Raw genomic sequence first — 19456 nt, 5'->3', positions numbered from 1 at the left:
AATTGTTCTCAACTAATAAATTCCATATCTCTATATCTAATATTAAAACATATTATAAACGTAATATCCAATTAGGAAATGCATTCTAAACCTGAACAATGCTATCAGTAATATTATAATATTTAACTGCCTTTCACATTGATCTAAGTTGGATTTTATTTTTTTATATATATATATATTTATATATTATATATTATATATTATATATATTCTTATTTTAACTTACTAACACTTACAAATGATCAACAATAAATATACAGATACAGTAAAAACAAAGTTAATTTTTAATGCTTCTTCGATCAGTCTATTTCGGATTATCATTGCAATCGGACAACGAAATAAAATTACTCTCGGCTTAAAATATTGGATTTAAAACGAAGGCTAAATGGGGAATATTCGTGTTTTTTTTTGTTTTTATAAATATTTATAGAATTCAATAAAAAGTAATATAAAAGACGTCGAGAAAAAAGGGGAAAAAAATAATATAATTAATTAGAAAAGAAAAAAAAATTATAATATATTTTTTTAGGTTAGAATTATATTTTGATTGGAAATTTTTCCATTTTAAATTTAATGCTAATTAAAAATTTATTTTAAGTTGAAGTTTACAATTTTTCTAATAACTAGTTATATACAATATTTAAAATGAGATAAATAATATTGATGTCTCTTTTTTTCATATTATAATATACTTGTGGTTGTTCTACTATATAAATACCTGGTGCAAATTAAATTTATATTGTGACATCACAAATATTTGATTTTAATTGGAAAAAATATTTGAGAAAAGAAAAAAGAATTGATAATAAAAATTATGAAAAATTTAAATAAATGATTGAAATTTTTTTTTTATAATAAATAAAGAGAAAAAACATTAAATTGCATGAAAGAAATAAATTTGCAGCTCTGCAACACTGCAGAATTTCTTTGATATTTTTATGCAATTTTCATGGTTTTTTTTCGATGTTTGTTTTTAATTTTTCTTATTGTTTTGTTTTTAAAACAAGTTTTTTTATATATATATTTTGTTTTTATTATTTTCTTTAACTATTATTAAAATTTTATTTTAACACAAATACGTTTGCAAAATATTTTTATTTTCGCAAAAAAAAAAAACAAAATAAAAAAAATAAATAAATAAAAAATTACAATAAAAAAAAATGTTTTATAGCTTAAAGTATAAATAATGCTTTCTTAATTAAAATTACGTTTAGAAGTTCAAATTAAATAAGCAAATAAAATTTTTTACGGCAATTAATAAATTATGGCTATAAATAGCAAATTTATAAAATATAAGTGAATCCTGTTTTAATTGTTGAAAACCGATAATGAAACCATCGAAAGAATATAGTATACAGAATGTGTTTTATAAAAACTTTAAGAAAAGTTTCGAATTATGATCCAAGTTTGCAAAGAGACACAAAACCATCTTTCATACAAAATGAATATGTAGCGCATGAAATATATGTATGTGGACATGTAGAATCCCTGCTTAAGTTTTCTTTACACTGTTTATAAAAAATTTCAACAAAAGATCTTTTTATTTTGTGTTTCAAACAATCAAGGCATTAAAAATTATTTGGTTGATGGGAACTATAGATTTATGTTTGTTAAATATTTTTATTTTAGTATGTGCTTATAAAAGCTCTTAATAATTACAATGCAAATATTTACAGTTTTTATGATTTCCGTAATGTTATCTACATAATGTACCAATATTAATACCAAAAAATTTTTGTGACAATTGAAAATTTCAATCAATGAAAATTTGAACACGAATCGTTTTTTAATACATTAAAAATCTGCTCCAGTGAACAAAATAAAAAACACGAGTTATTTTAGTTAATTCACTATATTGAATATCAATTAAATTTTTAAATAAATATTTTTTCTTATTTTTAAGAGTCTAACCACTTTTATTTTATCGAAATTATAGTTTAAATAACTAAACACAATAATGTTACACAATATTAGTTTTAAATTTAATAACCAATATGAAAAGTACCGTTACAATGGGAGAAAGAAAAAGGGAGTAAGAAAAACAGTTTTATAAAATTTGTCCGCTATGTTGGGCTCTTATAAAAACTCTTGTTTACACTGTAAGACAGTCTATAATGCTATAATTTTGTGTCTTCACTCAGCCGGGAACTTCATAAAATTGAGTGTTGATTACAGTAGATTTCTACTGCATTTCCTACTAACGGTGCCTTACCATTAAATTTTTAAAATCTAAAACATATTCAGCTATATAAAATAAAACATTCAAGTACGTATGTATGTATGTATTTAATTTTGCAAAATATATCTTATAGTTTGAAGTAAGATCGCGAAATTCTCTTTTGTTTTCCCGTCTTTCTTTATTTTTAACATAACTACGATACCTAAACATTGAATAAATACATACATACTTATAAACATCTATATAAATTTTGTCTTTCTTATTTAATATTATTGTTGGTGTTATATAAATCCAGTTCTGTAAATGGAGGTGGGTTATTTTTTTTCCTGTTTTTTTTTTTTTTTTGTATAATTTTCTTCTTAAAAATTATATTTGTATTTTTGTTTGGTTCTGCTTGACTTAGTCGATTAGGGGCAAAACGAACGCAGGGGTTGTTTGTTATTGGAGTTGTGGGTTATGGCTGCAGCGGCGGGTGACACTGAGGCGGTTACACATTATTAGCATTTTTAATTTTTTTTTCTGTAATATACATAATTTACTTATGTATGTTACTTATACGTACCTACATACATATATGTATATATATATATATACGAGTACATATAATTTTATTTTGCTATGGGCCTATGTTCGTTTTTAATTTTTACATTTTTTTTTCTTATTTGGTTTTAAAATGTTTGCATTTTTTTTATTTTATTGTAACTTTTCTTTATTTATATTGTTTCTTGGATTTAAAGCGATATTATAAGCGCAAAAAAAAGAAATAAAAAATTTAAATAAAAAAAAACAAAATAATAAGAAACACACAAACAAAAGTGGTGAATAAATAATTAAATGGAAAATTTACCTGAGTGGTTAATAAATTTAATTTTTACCTATGTGTGTATGTTTTTTTTAGTTTACAATAATTTTAATTTATTTTCATATTTTTTTTTTTCAGAAAAATTTTAATTATAAATTTATAACAATGATAAAATTTAAATAAAATAAATATTAACAGAAATAAAACACAACTAAAAAATGCAAATTAAGCAATAATGGAAGAATTTTTATATTAAAAATCAAAATTCCAAAAAATAAAAAAAAAAAACACCGTGATAATCTATAATCCGTCACAAATTTAAAATTAAACTTAAAATTTGAAATTTCATCGAAAAAATATTGAAAAAATATTTCAAAGAAATAAAAAGGTGCTAAAGCTGTTAATCAATGAATATTATGAAATAATTTTATTTATAAAAATTCAAAATATTTTACATAATATTAAGTGAAAAAGGAGAAGAAGAAGAAGAAACGAAAATAATAAGATACAAAAGCATGCGGATAAAGATTGCCATATGTTTGTGTTTTTATGTGTACATACATATTTAATTAAGTAAAGCGAAGAAATCGGAAGAAATATGAGATACATACAACATATGTACATACATATGTGTCTTGTGCTGTCTATATAATAAAATTCACAACAGATTTTTGAATTCATTATGTTAATTTTTTTATATTTTTTAAATAAAAGTTAAAAAAAAAAAACGAGAAAAAGAAAAGAAAATTAAAAAATTTCATACTTATACTGTGATTAAATTTACACATTCCTTAACTTTAATATTTTAGATATTAAAAATTTATACACATAGGTATACACACGTGTATACATACAATCATATGTACATAAGTAACTATTTTTTATATCTACTAACTAATCAGTTGCAATATTATTAAAAACAAAAACACATAGCAAACTTACAAACAAACAAATAAAAACAAGAGAAAAAAAAGTCAAAAAAAAAAAAAAAAACAAAATAAAAAATTTGTTTGCTTGTTTTTGTTTTTTTTTTTTGGTTATTTTTCTGGTTTTCTTAAATGAAAATGGATGTGGAAATTCCAGTTCTTTCCGGATTTCTTAATGTACCAACACAATCTGGATTTTCTCGAATATCAAAAAAGGTTCGTATATTGTACACTTAGTTACTTATACTACTTATACCTATTGTATACCCAATAATATTCAATTATTTTAGTTAGTATTTTTATTTTTCATTTAATTTTTTAGTATAATTACAATATATAGGTAAATTTATGGGCATACATATACTTATTATAAAGAACTTAAATAGTTATGCACATAACAGTCATACATATCAATATTGAGACATACATATATGTATGTAATTATTTTGAAACAAAATTTTCGTTACCGTTAGTTTTATATCCCATGTACAGTTATTCACATTTGTATACCTAGTATTTCAACTGAAATTCAAATTAGTACATTAAATATTGTGTTACTAACATATGTATGTACGTGCATATATATAAATATATTTATAAATATTCTTAGATTTCATAGGAATGTTAAGTACTAAATATGTGTAAGTACCGAATTTCTTTGTTTCTTTCTTGGCTAGCCCCAATATTCTTTGCACACTCCTTTTTCATGACTCCTTTAATTTCTCTTGGGAGCTACATTCCAGGGTTTGACGTGCTACTGACATTTCTCGGTGTGTTAATATGTGACCAATCCATATCCATTTGTTGTTTCTTATTTAAATTTATTTTATATTTTGTTTCTTTCTATTAAATTTCTAACAGCTGCTGGCTCATAAATCTTCGTGGCCAGAATATTTTGCATATAATTTTGAGACATTTGCTAAGGGTACTGTCCTGTATATTTTACATACTAGTTCTGGACATCAACTATGTTTCGCTTCATCAACTATGTTGAATATTCTAATTTTGGTTCTGCGTGATATATGGGTTGACTTCCAAGTTGTATAGAATCTAGTGAATCCTGCGTTCTACTGAATCTTGGAAATCCTGCGTTCTTTACCTTTTCTTTGTTCCTACCTCTTTTTTTATTGTCGTACCCATGTATTCGAATTCTCCTCAATAAAGGTACTCTGTACGCGAACGGAGACCTGACTTGTGTTATTAATTCTCATTAGCTCGGTTTTTCCTATGCTTATTTTTATACCTATTTTCTTTGTTTTTTCTGCTAACTTATTTGTGATGAATTGCATATCTTCAGCTGAGTGAGTCAGTAGAAGGACGTCATCAACATATATGTTCAGCCTCATCCAATTTGAAATATCATTTCTATTAACTACACATATTTGTAAACATGATTAGTTTGATTTTTTATGAACAATTTAGTAACAGTTCAAAACTGGTTCTCTGACGTCTTTTTGATACATCCTATAGCACCGGACTGGTACACAACATTAACTAGAAAATATGTACATATACAAATAAAAGTATATTATATTGCTAAAATTGATAAAGAACAATATTTTAAGTAATTCCCGATTAAAGTATTCTTTTAATTATATTTTTTTTCTTCAGTTTGATTAAGAATTCTGATAAAAAAATGTTTATTTTCGTTGTACCATCTTGTGCTAGTCCTAATTTACATATCCGTATAAGTATATAAATATTCATATTGAGAATATAAACACAAACATACATACAAGCCATCTATACTATAAATTAATTGACCTCAATTTTTTTTGTATTCACCTTCTTTTAATAGCTTTTCTTTTGCTTTTAAGTATGAAACTACAAATAATCGTAGCTCTTTAACTGGTTTTGAGTCTGTGCTTTTTTTTGTGTTTTTTTTTTTCATTTTCGTTAAACCCATAAGTATATCTAGCCTAAATCAAATTTTTGTTATGAAATATCAAATAAAATTAGGTTTGTACATAAATAAAAATATGTACATATATTTGCAAATTTGTTTAATTTAATCTTTGTGATCCACTAATTTATTTAAATTTCTTCATATAATGGCATACATGTAAATACATATGTGCGTTTTTAAATTTATTTGGAATTTCACAATAATATGAAATGAATGTGCAAACTATCTCAAAACTTACTAGATAAGTACATAAGTAAATTTTCTTAATGGTAATGAATATTCATACAGCTACTTATAAATAATATAGCCTAAGAAACAAAATGAATTAAAGTGAAAGTTTAGTGTAATTGAACTTTGATAAGATGGAATTCTTGAGGCCATGAAATCATGATTATAATATTGTTCCACTTGTAGGCGTTTCCCATACTTACATATTATGTATCTAGCTTAAACGTCGAGTGTAAATCTATTAATATTCTTAATAACTTATCCATACTTTCGTGAACGCTGTACAAAGTACGAATTCGCAAATGTAAAAAAGTATAAAAATAAATTTTATTTATTATCATTAGAGATAATAAGAAGAAATAGTAGAAAGCCGCTATATATTGTGTACCAGACAAGGTTCCACATTATAAAACACAAAAATGAGTACATTTTTTTATTGTTAAATATTTTCTTAAAATAGCTATAAAGTCATTGGATCTTATATCCCACTCAGATCGATTTTCAGTCGATAAGCCGAATTCTTTAATCAATTGCTTAAAACTTTAGTTAAGAACCCTTAATTTGTAAATTTTTGAACTCATATACTTATGTGTGTACTTAATATGATTTAATTTATTTAATAGCTCAAGTACCTTTAACCTGTTAAATTATGTATTGTATTGTAGTTGTTTAATAACAACATATTCTATCGGCTATGATTTTTATTATTCAGTCATAAATTCTGATAAACTTGCAAACACACAGACACTTACACAAAGGTTTGATTTAATAATATTACGAGAAACTTTATCAGTTTTATCGTTTTATGACATATTAATAAATCAGAAAATCTTTCCAAAAAAATCTTAATAATAAAAGCAAAACAGAAACAAAAAACAATATACTTTTTCCAATAAAAATTTTTTTATTGAATTTTTACAAACCTTTTTTAATTTTTGTTCAAAAGAAAGTCATTAAAATTCATAAAAATGAGATATTCAAGTTATGAACAATAGCCACTGTGTTTTGTAAAAAGGAACTCTGACAAAAGTATAGTTTTGTTCTCTCTTGTAAATAAGTTAAACAAATCCCCGAGTTAATCTATTCTAGTACAAATTTATTACTTATAGTTTTGAATTTACGTATGTAAGTAGGTATATACAATTATTTCATCAAAGAAAATCTTATTTTATGATCAAATTTTTATACATTTTTCATTCATGTCATTTAATTTTTTATTTAAAGAAATAAGTATGGGGGATTATTTCAACCGTAAATTTAAATCACCTCGAATGAATACGAATTCAAGTTCACCGTCAGTTAAGAGAGTCAATTCCAGTCTAAAATTTTACCTGTTCTTCTTTTTTTTTGTTTTTGTTTCTTTATTTATTTTTACCTTTGTTCATACGTATAAACATATGTATATTATTTAAAGTTGCCAATATTACAAAAACATAATCAAAATAAGGCTAAGATTAATTCAGGGTTGTAAGATAACCTGAGAAATGTTATAATTTGAATTGATTATGCATTATATTTATATTCTTACATAATTTAATAGGTTCGATTTAATTTTTACATAACACGATTTCCATACAAAACAGCTTTGCATTTTCATATTCCTCACGATAGCTCAGGAATAAGTGAGAGTGTTATTATGTTATTCTTAAATTATGCATAAATAACTATAAAAATAAACCACTATTAAAAAAATTCAATAAATAGACGCGCAGTCGATGGTTTTTATCTTAATTTAAGTACCTCATTTAATATAAAACTTATTTTTTATTTAATTTTTATCAATTACTGAAAGTTCTACAAAAGTATATCTGTAAAAGCATAATTGGACACAGAACTGCGCCTACCTTTAATAATTTTTTCAAAAATTCAATCTTAACTTTTAGGCTTTAGAGTCTTAGGGTTGTAAAGAAGCTACCTGAATCCGTAAAATTCTATAGCAATATTTGAACTATATTTGAACACGTAACTGCAAAATTTTATGCATCTTGTTTATTTGTTTTTGAAATATTCAAAATAATCTATTGAGTTGTATGGGAGCTATGCGAAAGCATTATTTAAATTGATTCAATTGAAAAAATTTTTAAGAAATAATAATAACATACTTATGATTTTGTCAGTCTTATTAGAATTTGTAAGAAAGATTCTAAGAACCTTACAAAAATTAAAATTAATTTGAACAGCAGTAAATTGATATGGTAACACTGTCCATTATATACATACAAACAATGTTTTGAATAAAAGGTGTGGAGAGATTTTATAATTTTCTTCCATTTCTTATTTGTTTTCTTCAGGTTTTTGTTTTATGTTTTCGCAATTTATCAGTATCTAAAATTCTAAAAAAAAAAAAACAAAATATTAAACCAAAGCGGAAAGGTCGACTTAAAACAACCGTAGAAAAAATTACTTAATGCGTGTGTGTTTGTGTGTAATTCCTGTTTTTGTTGTGCTGTTTCGTTTTCTTTTTTCCACTAATTACAAAAATTAAACTGGAAAAAAATTTTAAAAATAATATTTTTATTTTTATTATGCAAAAACTTCTTAAAATTTAATTTTATTGTCTTTAAAGTAGAAAGAAAAGAGAAAAGCATAACAAAACCAAAAAAAAAATATAAAAAAAATCATGCAGGGATGTTGAAGACATTGTGTGTAGGTGGTTCGATGTTAAACGTTTTTTGAACTCTCAGTAAATATGTGAAAACCTTAATTATAATTGATTACCTTAATTTTTTTTAAATCTCTTTTCCTTTTCTTGCTTTATTTTACTTTGACATTGTACATAAAATAATGAACATCAACGTACGTAAGCTATAGGAATGTGTGCATTAACGTTTGTGCATACATGTAACGTAATCATGTACATACGCTTGTACTTTCTGTATATTCAATTAATACATACATATTTACATAAAATTTGAGTAATCTATACAGTGAAAGATAAATTTTTGCAATATCAAAAGAAAATAATATGCTAGGTATGAAAGAAATTATTGATGAAATTTTTTAAGTATACTTAAATGTAACTTTAAATAATTAAAACCATATAAAAATCATTGGGAATGAAAATCAATTTCACTCTTTACAAAAACCTAAAATAGTGAAATTTTAGTATACTCTGTAGAAAATTCTAAAAACTTAGCTCTCAAGAATGAGTTGGCATTAATAGTAACTTGTTTTTAAAAAAATTAAATATGAAAGAAGAATTCATTTCAAACGTCCGAGTGTCGAAAAGGAAATGACGTTTTTTCTATAATCACCACATGGTTCAAAACAGAACTAGAACATTAGTGAAAGGTACGCTATATTATCTTCATAAACAAATGTGGCTATTCAAATGAACATAAACATGGCTGTTCGTAAACATGGCTAATTTTAATCATACAGCAAAATTAGTATGAATAGTACAGGTAAATCATATGAACTGTTTTGATTCTAAAGAATAGTCAATAATGTATTGCATATTTATCAGTATTTGCAGTATCGCTTTTATAAAAATCTGTAATATTAATTAGTTACATATTTTAAATAAATTGACTTAATTATCAAGCGGTTTCAATTATCATTGGGAAAAATTTGCCATGTTTAACAAGACGTCACCACTGGTTTACTTTTTATGTAAAGTACCCCATCCATACATTCACTAAAACTTCCCCTTATACTGCGAAATAATATACAATATAATGAATTGCAAGTTTAAAACATTTGCAATATGAACACTTATTGTAGAAAAGTCATGAATGACTACGGTTCTTCCACAAAAAGAAAACAGAAGAAAAAAACAACAAAAACCTGTACATAATACTAATTAGAGGCGCCCGTCACAAAAACACAATGTATAAACCTACTTATATAAGTATGTGTAACTTAAAGATAAAAAACCTAACAATTTTAAAAATATTTAAACAGGTAATTTTACAACTTTATCGTAAATAAACCCTAATTGATAAAACAAACCCAAAATATAGGGTGCTTATTTGAACCATAGATTCAAAACAAAAAAATAATTGCTTACTGAAGGCATTCTTCTTTTGTACTTGTCAAATGTTTGTTATCATTTTTCAGTGGACTATAATGATGAACAAGTAAAATCGTGTGTGTCATAATGAATTTTTACGAATCACAGGTAAATTTTTAAATATAAAAAATTTTAGATATTGGAAAACGATAAATCAAAGAGCGAAAAAAATCACCCTTTAAATAAAAAGAAAAAAAAAATATTTTTCCTCTTTTGTACAAAACAGGATACAAAGGATTTACATAGGTCTAAATTTAAAGTAAAGATCATTTATTCACTTACGAATTTTAGATTTGTGTTTACAAAAAGGACAGTCCTAAACGTATTTTAATTTTTTTTTCCGTACACGAAAGCAGCTGTATTCCTCGTTTTGAATACAATAATAAATGATGGAGCCTTCCAAATGTTATCGATTTATATTTAAAAAATTTTTGTAACAAGAGTCTGCAATTGCAGTAAATTGCATATTCCTTTGAAAACTGTATTCTGTTTTATAATTCAATGCAAGTTTTTACTTGTTAAACATCCAAATAATGTGGCAAAACTCGAAATAACAGAAACTCTAATACCAATCTATAAATTTTAAGAAATACACACAATATTTAAAAAAAAAAACAAAAAAAAAACTTGATAACAAATTTCATAAACAAGTTTAAGTTAATAACAATAGCCGTATTGCTTTAAGGCCATATTTTTTCTATTGTATATGTAAGATTGTAAGTTACTATATTATAATAAATTACCTGTTTTACGTGTAAATGTAAAATTACTGCTTATTATATAAAACTCTATATACAAAAGTAAATGTTAAGCTATTGAATTAAATTTTAAAGATTTACAAACGAACATCATATTTGTATAACAATTGTATAAGAATAGTAATTTAAGTAATTTCTGGTAACTCAATAAAATCTACTAAAATTTATGCAGAAATTTGTACGATACATTCAATTCGATTATACTGTTTTAAAACCGTTTTGAATGAGCATGAAAGAGCAGAAAGCTCTTAAATTTATTCGCTCAAATAATGTAAACAAAATACTGTGCCAACTTTGTTTTACACTACAGTATTTATAAGTTAAGGGAAAGTATGAGAAGGATCGGAGGCTGTTTAAAGTTAGTTTAAAAACAGATTTTTTCCTAACGGGATGACATTTTATATAATCGATTGAGGAATACTTAAAAAATTTTACATTTTTAAAAAAATTATAAAAAACTAGTTTAGTAGCGGTATTTATTCTTTTTTTATTTGTTTTAATTCTTGTTCAAAATCTCAGTAGTTTTCCATTTAACTAAAAATGTATGATAAACTCTTATGGAGTTAAGATAAAAAATAAGATAAAAATAAATAAATACTTAATTAAGAAAATAAAATTATTTAACTCTGACCCATACTTATGCATACAAATGTATACACATATATAAAATATAAATATTTTAACATACATACTCACATAATACGTACAAATTTTTTTATATTTGAATTTCTTATATTCTTAAGCAACAGTGTACTTACTTAATTATTTATAAAATAATCATTAAATTTTTTTATTTTTTTTTTTAATATTTTGTATGAGACAAGTGAACTACAGTGTTGCATAATGTAAGGAACCAAATGGTTAGTCTACAATTCGTACAGAAAAAATTCGAATTTCATTCGAAAACTATTAATTATGTTTAGGTTTTAGAAATTTTATTATAATTTACATTTTAATTTATTCCAACTCAAGTTTTCTTTAAAAAATCATCAAAAACTCAACAAGATACAAAATTCCAATTTGTTTTTTTTTTTCCAACAAATTTCAAGTTAATACTTTTCTTAATCAGTTTACAGTTTCCAAATTTGGAAATTCAAAACATAAATTCGGAGAAGCATTAACCATTAACTGAATATAAAAGTTGTTTCCTTTATCAAAAATTAATCCACTTCTGAGAACTAACTTTGCATAATTTTTACATTTAATTGATAAGAGGCCAAACTAAAATTTTAAGTTATTTAAAAACTCGAAATAACAAAAAAAAAAGAAAATAATAAAAAAATAATAAAAAAATTTGAGTTTTTGTGTTTTGTGCAAAAAAAAAAAATTAATTTGCAATTTTCAATATAATTGAAAAAAAATCAGGTTTCGATGACGTAATTTTAACATTTTGATCGTGATTTAATGAACACACGTGCCAAATGAAGAAGAAAAACAATAATTTTGAGATATTATTAGACCATTTAAATTTGAAAACTATTCAAAACTAAAATCATAATTACGTCAATGGTTATTTAATATCAAATAACCGATATTTTATGTTGTCATAGTAGTTAATTTGAAAGCGAAAATTAATAATTACTTATAGCTATTACAAAAACGATTTAAAGTATAACAAATAATTCTCAATTACAAAAGTTCTAATTATGCAGTTCACATGAATTTTATGTTGACAGTTGTGGTGCATCTTAATGTACTACTTAAATACAGTGAACATATTGTGCTACTGTGCAATTTTTGTGTGTTAGTAAGATATATGGTTGTGCTAATCAATACAAACCAGGAGCAGAGACATAACATAATATTTTAGTATAATATTTATGCCCCTTGAAAACTACATATTCAAAAATGTCGTACATAATTTTATTATCCCTCGTCATGGTTGTAAAATAATTTCTACACATTGTTAATTTTTTAATCGCAATTGAAAATTTTTATTAATTGCAAGATGATCATGGTTATAAGTTTTAAAATTGTAATTGGCTTAATTAGTTTTATTCATTTGACTAAAATTCAAATGAAACTCATTCAAATTTAATTAATTTATCTGACAAAATGAAACTAAGAACCTAATATATAAAGAACAAGTTTTAAATTTGTAATTAAAACAAATTCTTAGTTAATTGTTTTTGTAAATGTGATTTCCGATTACAGATTTTGCTTAGAGAATATGGTCAATATTCTAACTATTACCGGCCCGAGAGGAGATCCTCTTGTCCCACTCGGTTCCCTTAAAATCTACGAATCTATATCGTAATGGACCAATAAGTGAATTTGTTAACTTGAGTTGATTTTAAATATCTAAAAATTTTTTTCTAAAAAATCTTCATTTCCTTAGCAAATTGATTTTAATTTCCAAATAAAAACTAATTATTAATTAAGTATACTATCGTATTTACTTATACATATGTATATAAGTGTTTATATGTATATACAACATTTTAATGAATTAAAGGTTTTCTTATCGTTCTTTATATAGTCAAATGTAATTTCCTTTTATTGTAATCAATAAATTTATAATATATTTTTTCTTTAGCTTTTCATAACGGTTGTTTCTCTATTTTATTGTATGTACGCTATTCCAATGAAGACCAAATTCCGTAAATATTTTTATTTACAGATAAATTGACGTCATATCAATCATACTTTAGGCATCTATAAGTCTAGTTTTGTTGAAATTTAAATATAGGTGCGCAATTAATATAAATATAACAATTACGTTTTTTTTTATCAGTATAATTAAATTCTTTTGAAATTTCTTATCAATTTTTTTTATAATTTATAAATAAAAGAAAAAAAAAATTTTTTTTATAAGTACTTTGTTTAAACTTTTGTCTTATTAAATAAAGAATTGTCGTTTTTTTGATAAAAATTTTCTTCTTCTTTATTTTAGGTGATTTTTAAACTATAATTTTAATTTTTTTGTTCATAACATAAAATTTATTATTTGATATTTAATTCATTGAATTTTTAAAGGATAATATCATATTTATTGAAAATTTCATACATACTTACATATATGAACCTAAGTATATACACACAAAATTTCTTTTTCTTGAAAATACTATGAAGACCCAGCTACTTCATATTACAAAATTTCCAATAATTTTATGTGAATTCATTAACAACAGTTTAATGATGATATTAAATGTTTTAATTTTGTTCTTTAATTATTATTTTCACATTAAATTAAAATAGAGATAAAATTAAAATTATAAATTCCATTGAGTACTTTTGCTCTTAAATATAGAAAGGTACCTACAGTTTGAGAGAATTTGTACTAATTGTATGCACAAATATTTTGCGCTCTTATGAAAATTCTAATAATCATGCAAGTATAGTAGAACTGCTTTTAGCAGTAAATATGTTAACATTGCATGTTTTATGATAGTAAGGAATTTTTTGGCCTATACTACATACAAAATGTAATAAGTTTCTTACAAAAATACGTTTAGACAATTACTACATTGCTAGATGTAGTTGAATTAATAAAATGTTTCTAGAAAATATCGCAAAACTTTTAATAATATTGTGTCAAACACGTCTAATTAAGGCAAAAATGAATTTGAGGCATATTTAACATTTTATCAATTTAGCTTTAATTCTCGAGGGAAAAAAAATAGTTTCAGAGTTACATATTAAGTGAATTCGGTAAAATTTATAGCACAAATTATCAGTGAGTCGTGAGTAACATTGTAATTAAAAATTATGAAGATTTTTGTTTAAACGCTCCCTCTTTAGTTGTATACAAGCACTCTGTTGAAATAAAAAATTTAAAATTTACTAGGTATGTAGTTTTCAATGTATTTTTTAAAATATTTTCAGTGTGATTTCCAGAAACTCTTTATGTTCACGAGGCTCTAAAATTAGCGATTTTAGAAAATTATTTTTTTTTTGCTACAAGTACCTATTAATTTTTATTTTTTTCACCTGAAATGCGTCTAAAATCCGAACGCCAACATTTAACTGGCTTTCAACAATGGCATTTCCTTTTTACATTTTAAATATTTTTTTTTATTGCTCGTATCTTTATTATTTATTTTTTTGTGCTTTTTTCTTTTGTTGTTTTGGTTATGTTGACGACGACAGTAATCTAATATAGCCATTTCTTTGTATTTTGTACGATTACTATTATATACATATGTATTTATAAATACTACATAAGTACAAATTTTACTAAAATACCTTTACATTCAGGTGAACAATAAAATGTATGAAAATTTAAAATTTCAGAACATACATGCATACAAACTTATATTTGTGTATGCAATATAATTTTTTTTATTTCACATACACGTTCGGATCGTTAATTTTATTTTCATTTTGACTTTTTCTTTGTTATTACTTTCATTATATTCTCAATGATAGTTATTTATGTATGTATTATAACAGTAACGCGTATTTATATCACTTAAAGATCTGCCATATGCAAAAATTAATTTCGGTCAATTATAAGATAATTATAATATATTTGGAGTTAACTATGTATACAAATGGAGTGAAATATAAGTATATTTCAATACTCAAATGAAAACTTTCTAGTTTATTTTGCATTTCATGAGTCCATCAATACCTTTTTTTGTTTTTGGAAAAATTAATACAATAGCCTCATGCTATGCAATTATGAATGATCCAATAATTGTGCAATTTTGATAAATATTTTTGTTTATTATTTTAAATCATTGAATTTGCTCAAATTGTTGCTAAGAAAAACAAGTACTCTAGTTCTCATAGCTGAATGAGAAAATTTTTTGTCAGTTCATTAACAGTTTCTCATTTTTAAAGACTGGTAATAAATAAGTAATTATAAACCATTATACCGATATGGTTGTTATGAGAAGATTCAATAGATGTGGCCAATATTAGTCCTAACACAAAGTATTTCAATTTTGTTTTGTATTCTTGATTATTAATTAGGTTAGGTAGCTCTTGTACCTTCCTATACTTATTTATTCTTTATCCTATTTTGCTGCTTGTACAAATTTACTATTATAATTATTCGCAAAATACAATGTGCTTATACAATAATTATATTTATTTTTTTGTATTATATTTCTCATATAATTTTATATCTTTATATTAATTATAAATCAAATATTAAAATCTAAGTATATTTTCTTGTACTTAAGTATGTAGGTATATTTTTTTCGCTCTTTCTTTATTAGAATGAATTATAATTATAGTGTTGTTGTATATTTATTAACATCATATTTACAACGTTTCTCTGACTGACTTGAAAATCCACATGAATAAATATGTTATTAATTCATTAATTGGAGGATACATCCTGTATCTTTTGTTTTCCAATATTTTGTGTTTATTAACATATTAATAAAACATTTCTCCTATAAAATTTAACATTATTAGAGGCTATTCTATGTAGTTACACAATTATACTTTCAAAAAAACAAACATTTATATATACATATACAGGCACAATAGATCTTTATATGCTGGTCGCAGTGCACCGTTACCCCTTGTTTATAATCTGTATTTTAACGGTATTTTAGGATTAAGAGAAAGTTGAATTAAAATTTTCAAGGATATTTAGTATTATTTTCATATGCATATCATTTTGTATTTGGTATTACTTACTGCCTTTTTGACTTACTTGACAATTTTGGATATTCTTCAATATAGTTTTCGCGGACATTTAATTTTTTGCCCTCAGTACATATTGTTTATTGTTATATTATAATTATTATAATTTGATATGTAAATAAAAATTACCAGCTTGTGTGTCAATAATTCTATTATCGATTCGATATTTATAATAAAATAATATTATTAATAAAAAATGTAATTTACATATGTATATATTACTTTCAGAAATCATCACAACGTTACTGTCTCCTGTTTAAATCAAGTAAACATGGTATTGAACGTTTGGAAATTTGTGAATCGAAAGATGACAAAAATCCGAAGATTATAACATTGGAAAATTGTGTTAAAATAACACAAGAACCAGCACCGGCTAATCAAATACAAATTGTTAAAATGACCGGAACTTTAACACTGAATACACTGACTGAAGAAGAATTACGTGAATGGGTGACAGCACTACAATCTGTAGCTTTTCGTGATAAAAGTGGTAACAATAATAATATCAGTAGTAGTAATTCACGAAACTCAGCTATTGAAGAAGACAATGATCTCTATTGCAGCTCTTATGGAGATGGTTTATTTATAGTTAAATTAATACCGTCCGAAGCATCACAAAGATGCCAAATGGAATCAAAAACATATATGTTACATTTAACTGCAACTGAATTACAATTAAAATCAGCTGAAGATTTAAGTATAATTATAGCAAAATGGCCATATAGATTTATACGAAAGTATGGTTATCGTGATGGTAAATTTACATTTGAAGCGGGACGCAAATGTAGTACTGGCGAAGGTGTATTTCAATTAGATCATACAAATCCGCAAGAAGTTTTTCGTTGTATGTCATCAAAAATGAAATCAATGAAAAAATTGATAAGTGGTGAAAGTATTAATAGCTTGGACTGTGGTGAAAATCAGTTAACGGCTGCTGCTCAGATGGAACCAGGTTCTCGTAGCCCATTACCACCATCACCAAATCATCATCAATCTGTATCAGATTTTGAAAATTCTTTTAGTTCATCTCAAAATCAAAGTGGTATATCAATGAGAGGTTTTCTATCGTCGAATGATTCCTTAAATAATGTTTCCATTAATTCAAATACAAGTTCAAATATCATGCAACAACAACTGCCTTTGCTACCGTTACCACAGAAGATAATACCGAATAAACCACCGCGCAAATTAATTCCAATGCTAAATAATTTACAAACACTAAATAATTTACAAACATTAACAACTCCTACATCTAATCCAGCATCACCAACAAATGAAAAATTATTATTACAACATTCAATCGTAGCTGCTCAATTAATTTCACAAAATAATTGTCAACAAACATCTCAAATAGCACATACAATCAACTCAGTAACAAATTCAATATCTCAACAAACGACTGATTCTACACAGCCAACATTATCATCTTCTTCATCACAACAAAATTGCGAAAATAAATTTAGGAAATTTAAAAATTTCGAGCCGGTCGCTATTACTAGTGATCAAACATCAAATTCTACTGTTATATTAAATTCACCATCACCAGAACTTAAAAATCGTACACCATCACCACAAATCATTAATAATAATACTATTGGTAGTAATAATATTACTGCAAGTGGCATTATAGGTAGCTCATCAAATCAACAACAAATGAAACAAAATGGTAGTAATAACAATTTAGATAAACCGCCAGATTTACCAATGCGTAATGATTCTAATAAAAAACATCGTATAGAACAACAAAATTATGAATCTATTGAAAATATAACAGAGGCATGGAAAACTCGTGGTATGAATGATATTAAGCATGTTGAACATGTTACTTCAATACCGGAAGATGATCTTGTAGATGTTGTATGGCAAAGAACGCAATCTCAACGTGAACCTCATAGAATAAAGAAAGAAATGACAACATTGAAAAATTCAAATCAACTGAATAGGGTACCAATTTTAAAAGTAGGTCACAATGCAAATATAAATTCAAATCGGATTCAAATTAGTGATAGCATAGCATCAGATTTAGATTTAGAAAATAATTATGATCGTTTGGATTTTTTATCTCCTAATCATAAAAATACATCAAGTGGTTATAAAACTATAGTAACTGTTACTTCATCAAATTCAAGCAACAACAATAATAACAGTACTAAAATCAATAATAATAATACTAATAGTAGTAGCAATAATAATAGCAACAATAATAATAAAAATAATGATAATATTATAAATAACAGTACTAATAGTAATAACAAATATTCTAAAAAAGATCCTGACGCATCAACAAATGATTATGAATTTATTGCAACTAGTCCAGATATACAACAGACATCACAACGAATAATTGATGATACTTTTCTGGCACATGCTGTTTTAAGAAAATCAAATACACCTGTATCACCACAAATTTCATCATTAGCACAAAAAAATGTTACAGTGGAAACATTAAATGCTGATGATGTTAGCAATTTGCAAATGCATCAACAACATTTGGGTCATAAAAATTATAATGGCATGAGTTATGCAATTGTCAGTAAACCGAAAAGAGTTTAAAATAAATGTATAAATTTCAAATATATAGTACTTAATTGCCTTGAATATTGTATATTTTAATATAATCTTACTTTAATTGTGCCATCCATTTTTAAATGAAAGATAAATTTTAAATTTGGAATGAACACTTAATTAATAAAATTTAGTAAATTTTAAGAAACTGCAATAGAAAATCAATTAAAAGTATAATGTGTTCGTATTGAAAGAAATTCTAAATTTCAATCACAAAAAATACGTTAACATTTCTAAAATATTTTTATACATATAAAGTAATTATTTATCTGAGTAACTTTTCGAAAAATATTTCAGAATTTTTTTCTTTTTAAGGTTCTTCGGAATCTATTATTTGGAAAGTATTACCAAAGCAAGTTATCTCATTTAAATTAGTTATGAGCATATTTCATTTCTTCTGTTACAAAATGGTCCATGTTGTCTCTTTGAACTATTAAATTGCATTCTTCTGAAATATGATTTAGTAGGTAATAATTGTA

General features: G+C 24.5%; 2 protein-coding genes across 4 annotated transcripts in view; one reads left to right on the top strand and one right to left on the bottom strand.

Moving 5' to 3' along the window:
* The window catches only part of LOC129605453 (DNL-type zinc finger protein-like), a 49907-nt gene that overhangs the window by 27871 nt on the left and 2580 nt on the right, over positions 1 to 19456 (bottom strand). The gene's annotated exons all lie outside the window — the stretch shown is intronic.
* LOC129605452 (myb-like protein D) lies at positions 316 to 19139 on the top strand. 3 transcript variants are annotated; one of them, XM_055515228.1, is made up of 3 exons: positions 316 to 443; positions 3120 to 4123; positions 16641 to 19139. In XM_055515228.1, exons 2-3 carry the CDS (start codon positions 4040 to 4042, stop codon positions 18963 to 18965), a joined length of 2409 nt encoding a protein of 802 aa, XP_055371203.1. In that variant the 5' UTR covers positions 316 to 443; positions 3120 to 4039; the 3' UTR covers positions 18966 to 19139. The 3 variants fall into 3 exon arrangements, with proteins under 3 accessions (XP_055371203.1, XP_055371204.1, XP_055371205.1); XM_055515229.1 differs by having other exon boundaries at positions 322 to 529; XM_055515230.1 differs by lacking the exon at positions 316 to 443 and adding an exon at positions 611 to 697.

Source organism: Condylostylus longicornis, unplaced genomic scaffold, assembly GCF_029603195.1.
Source record: "Condylostylus longicornis isolate FDR11 unplaced genomic scaffold, ASM2960319v2 ptg000013l, whole genome shotgun sequence".
Taxonomy (NCBI): Eukaryota; Metazoa; Arthropoda; class Insecta; order Diptera; family Dolichopodidae; genus Condylostylus; species Condylostylus longicornis.
The sequence above is the reverse complement of the archived record's forward strand: the minus strand, read 5'-3'. Positions and strand labels throughout refer to the sequence as shown.

What these genes read in the sequence shown, in the direction of transcription:
- LOC129605452 (XM_055515228.1), top strand. Translation starts at nt 4,040, where the DNA reads ATGAAAATGGATGTGGAAATTCCAGTTCTTTCCGGATTTCTTAATGTA. An exon ending in TTTCTCGAATATCAAAAAAG is followed by an intron (nt 4,124 to 16,640) that starts GTTCGTATATTG and finishes TATTACTTTCAG; the next exon opens with AAATCATCACAACGTTACTG.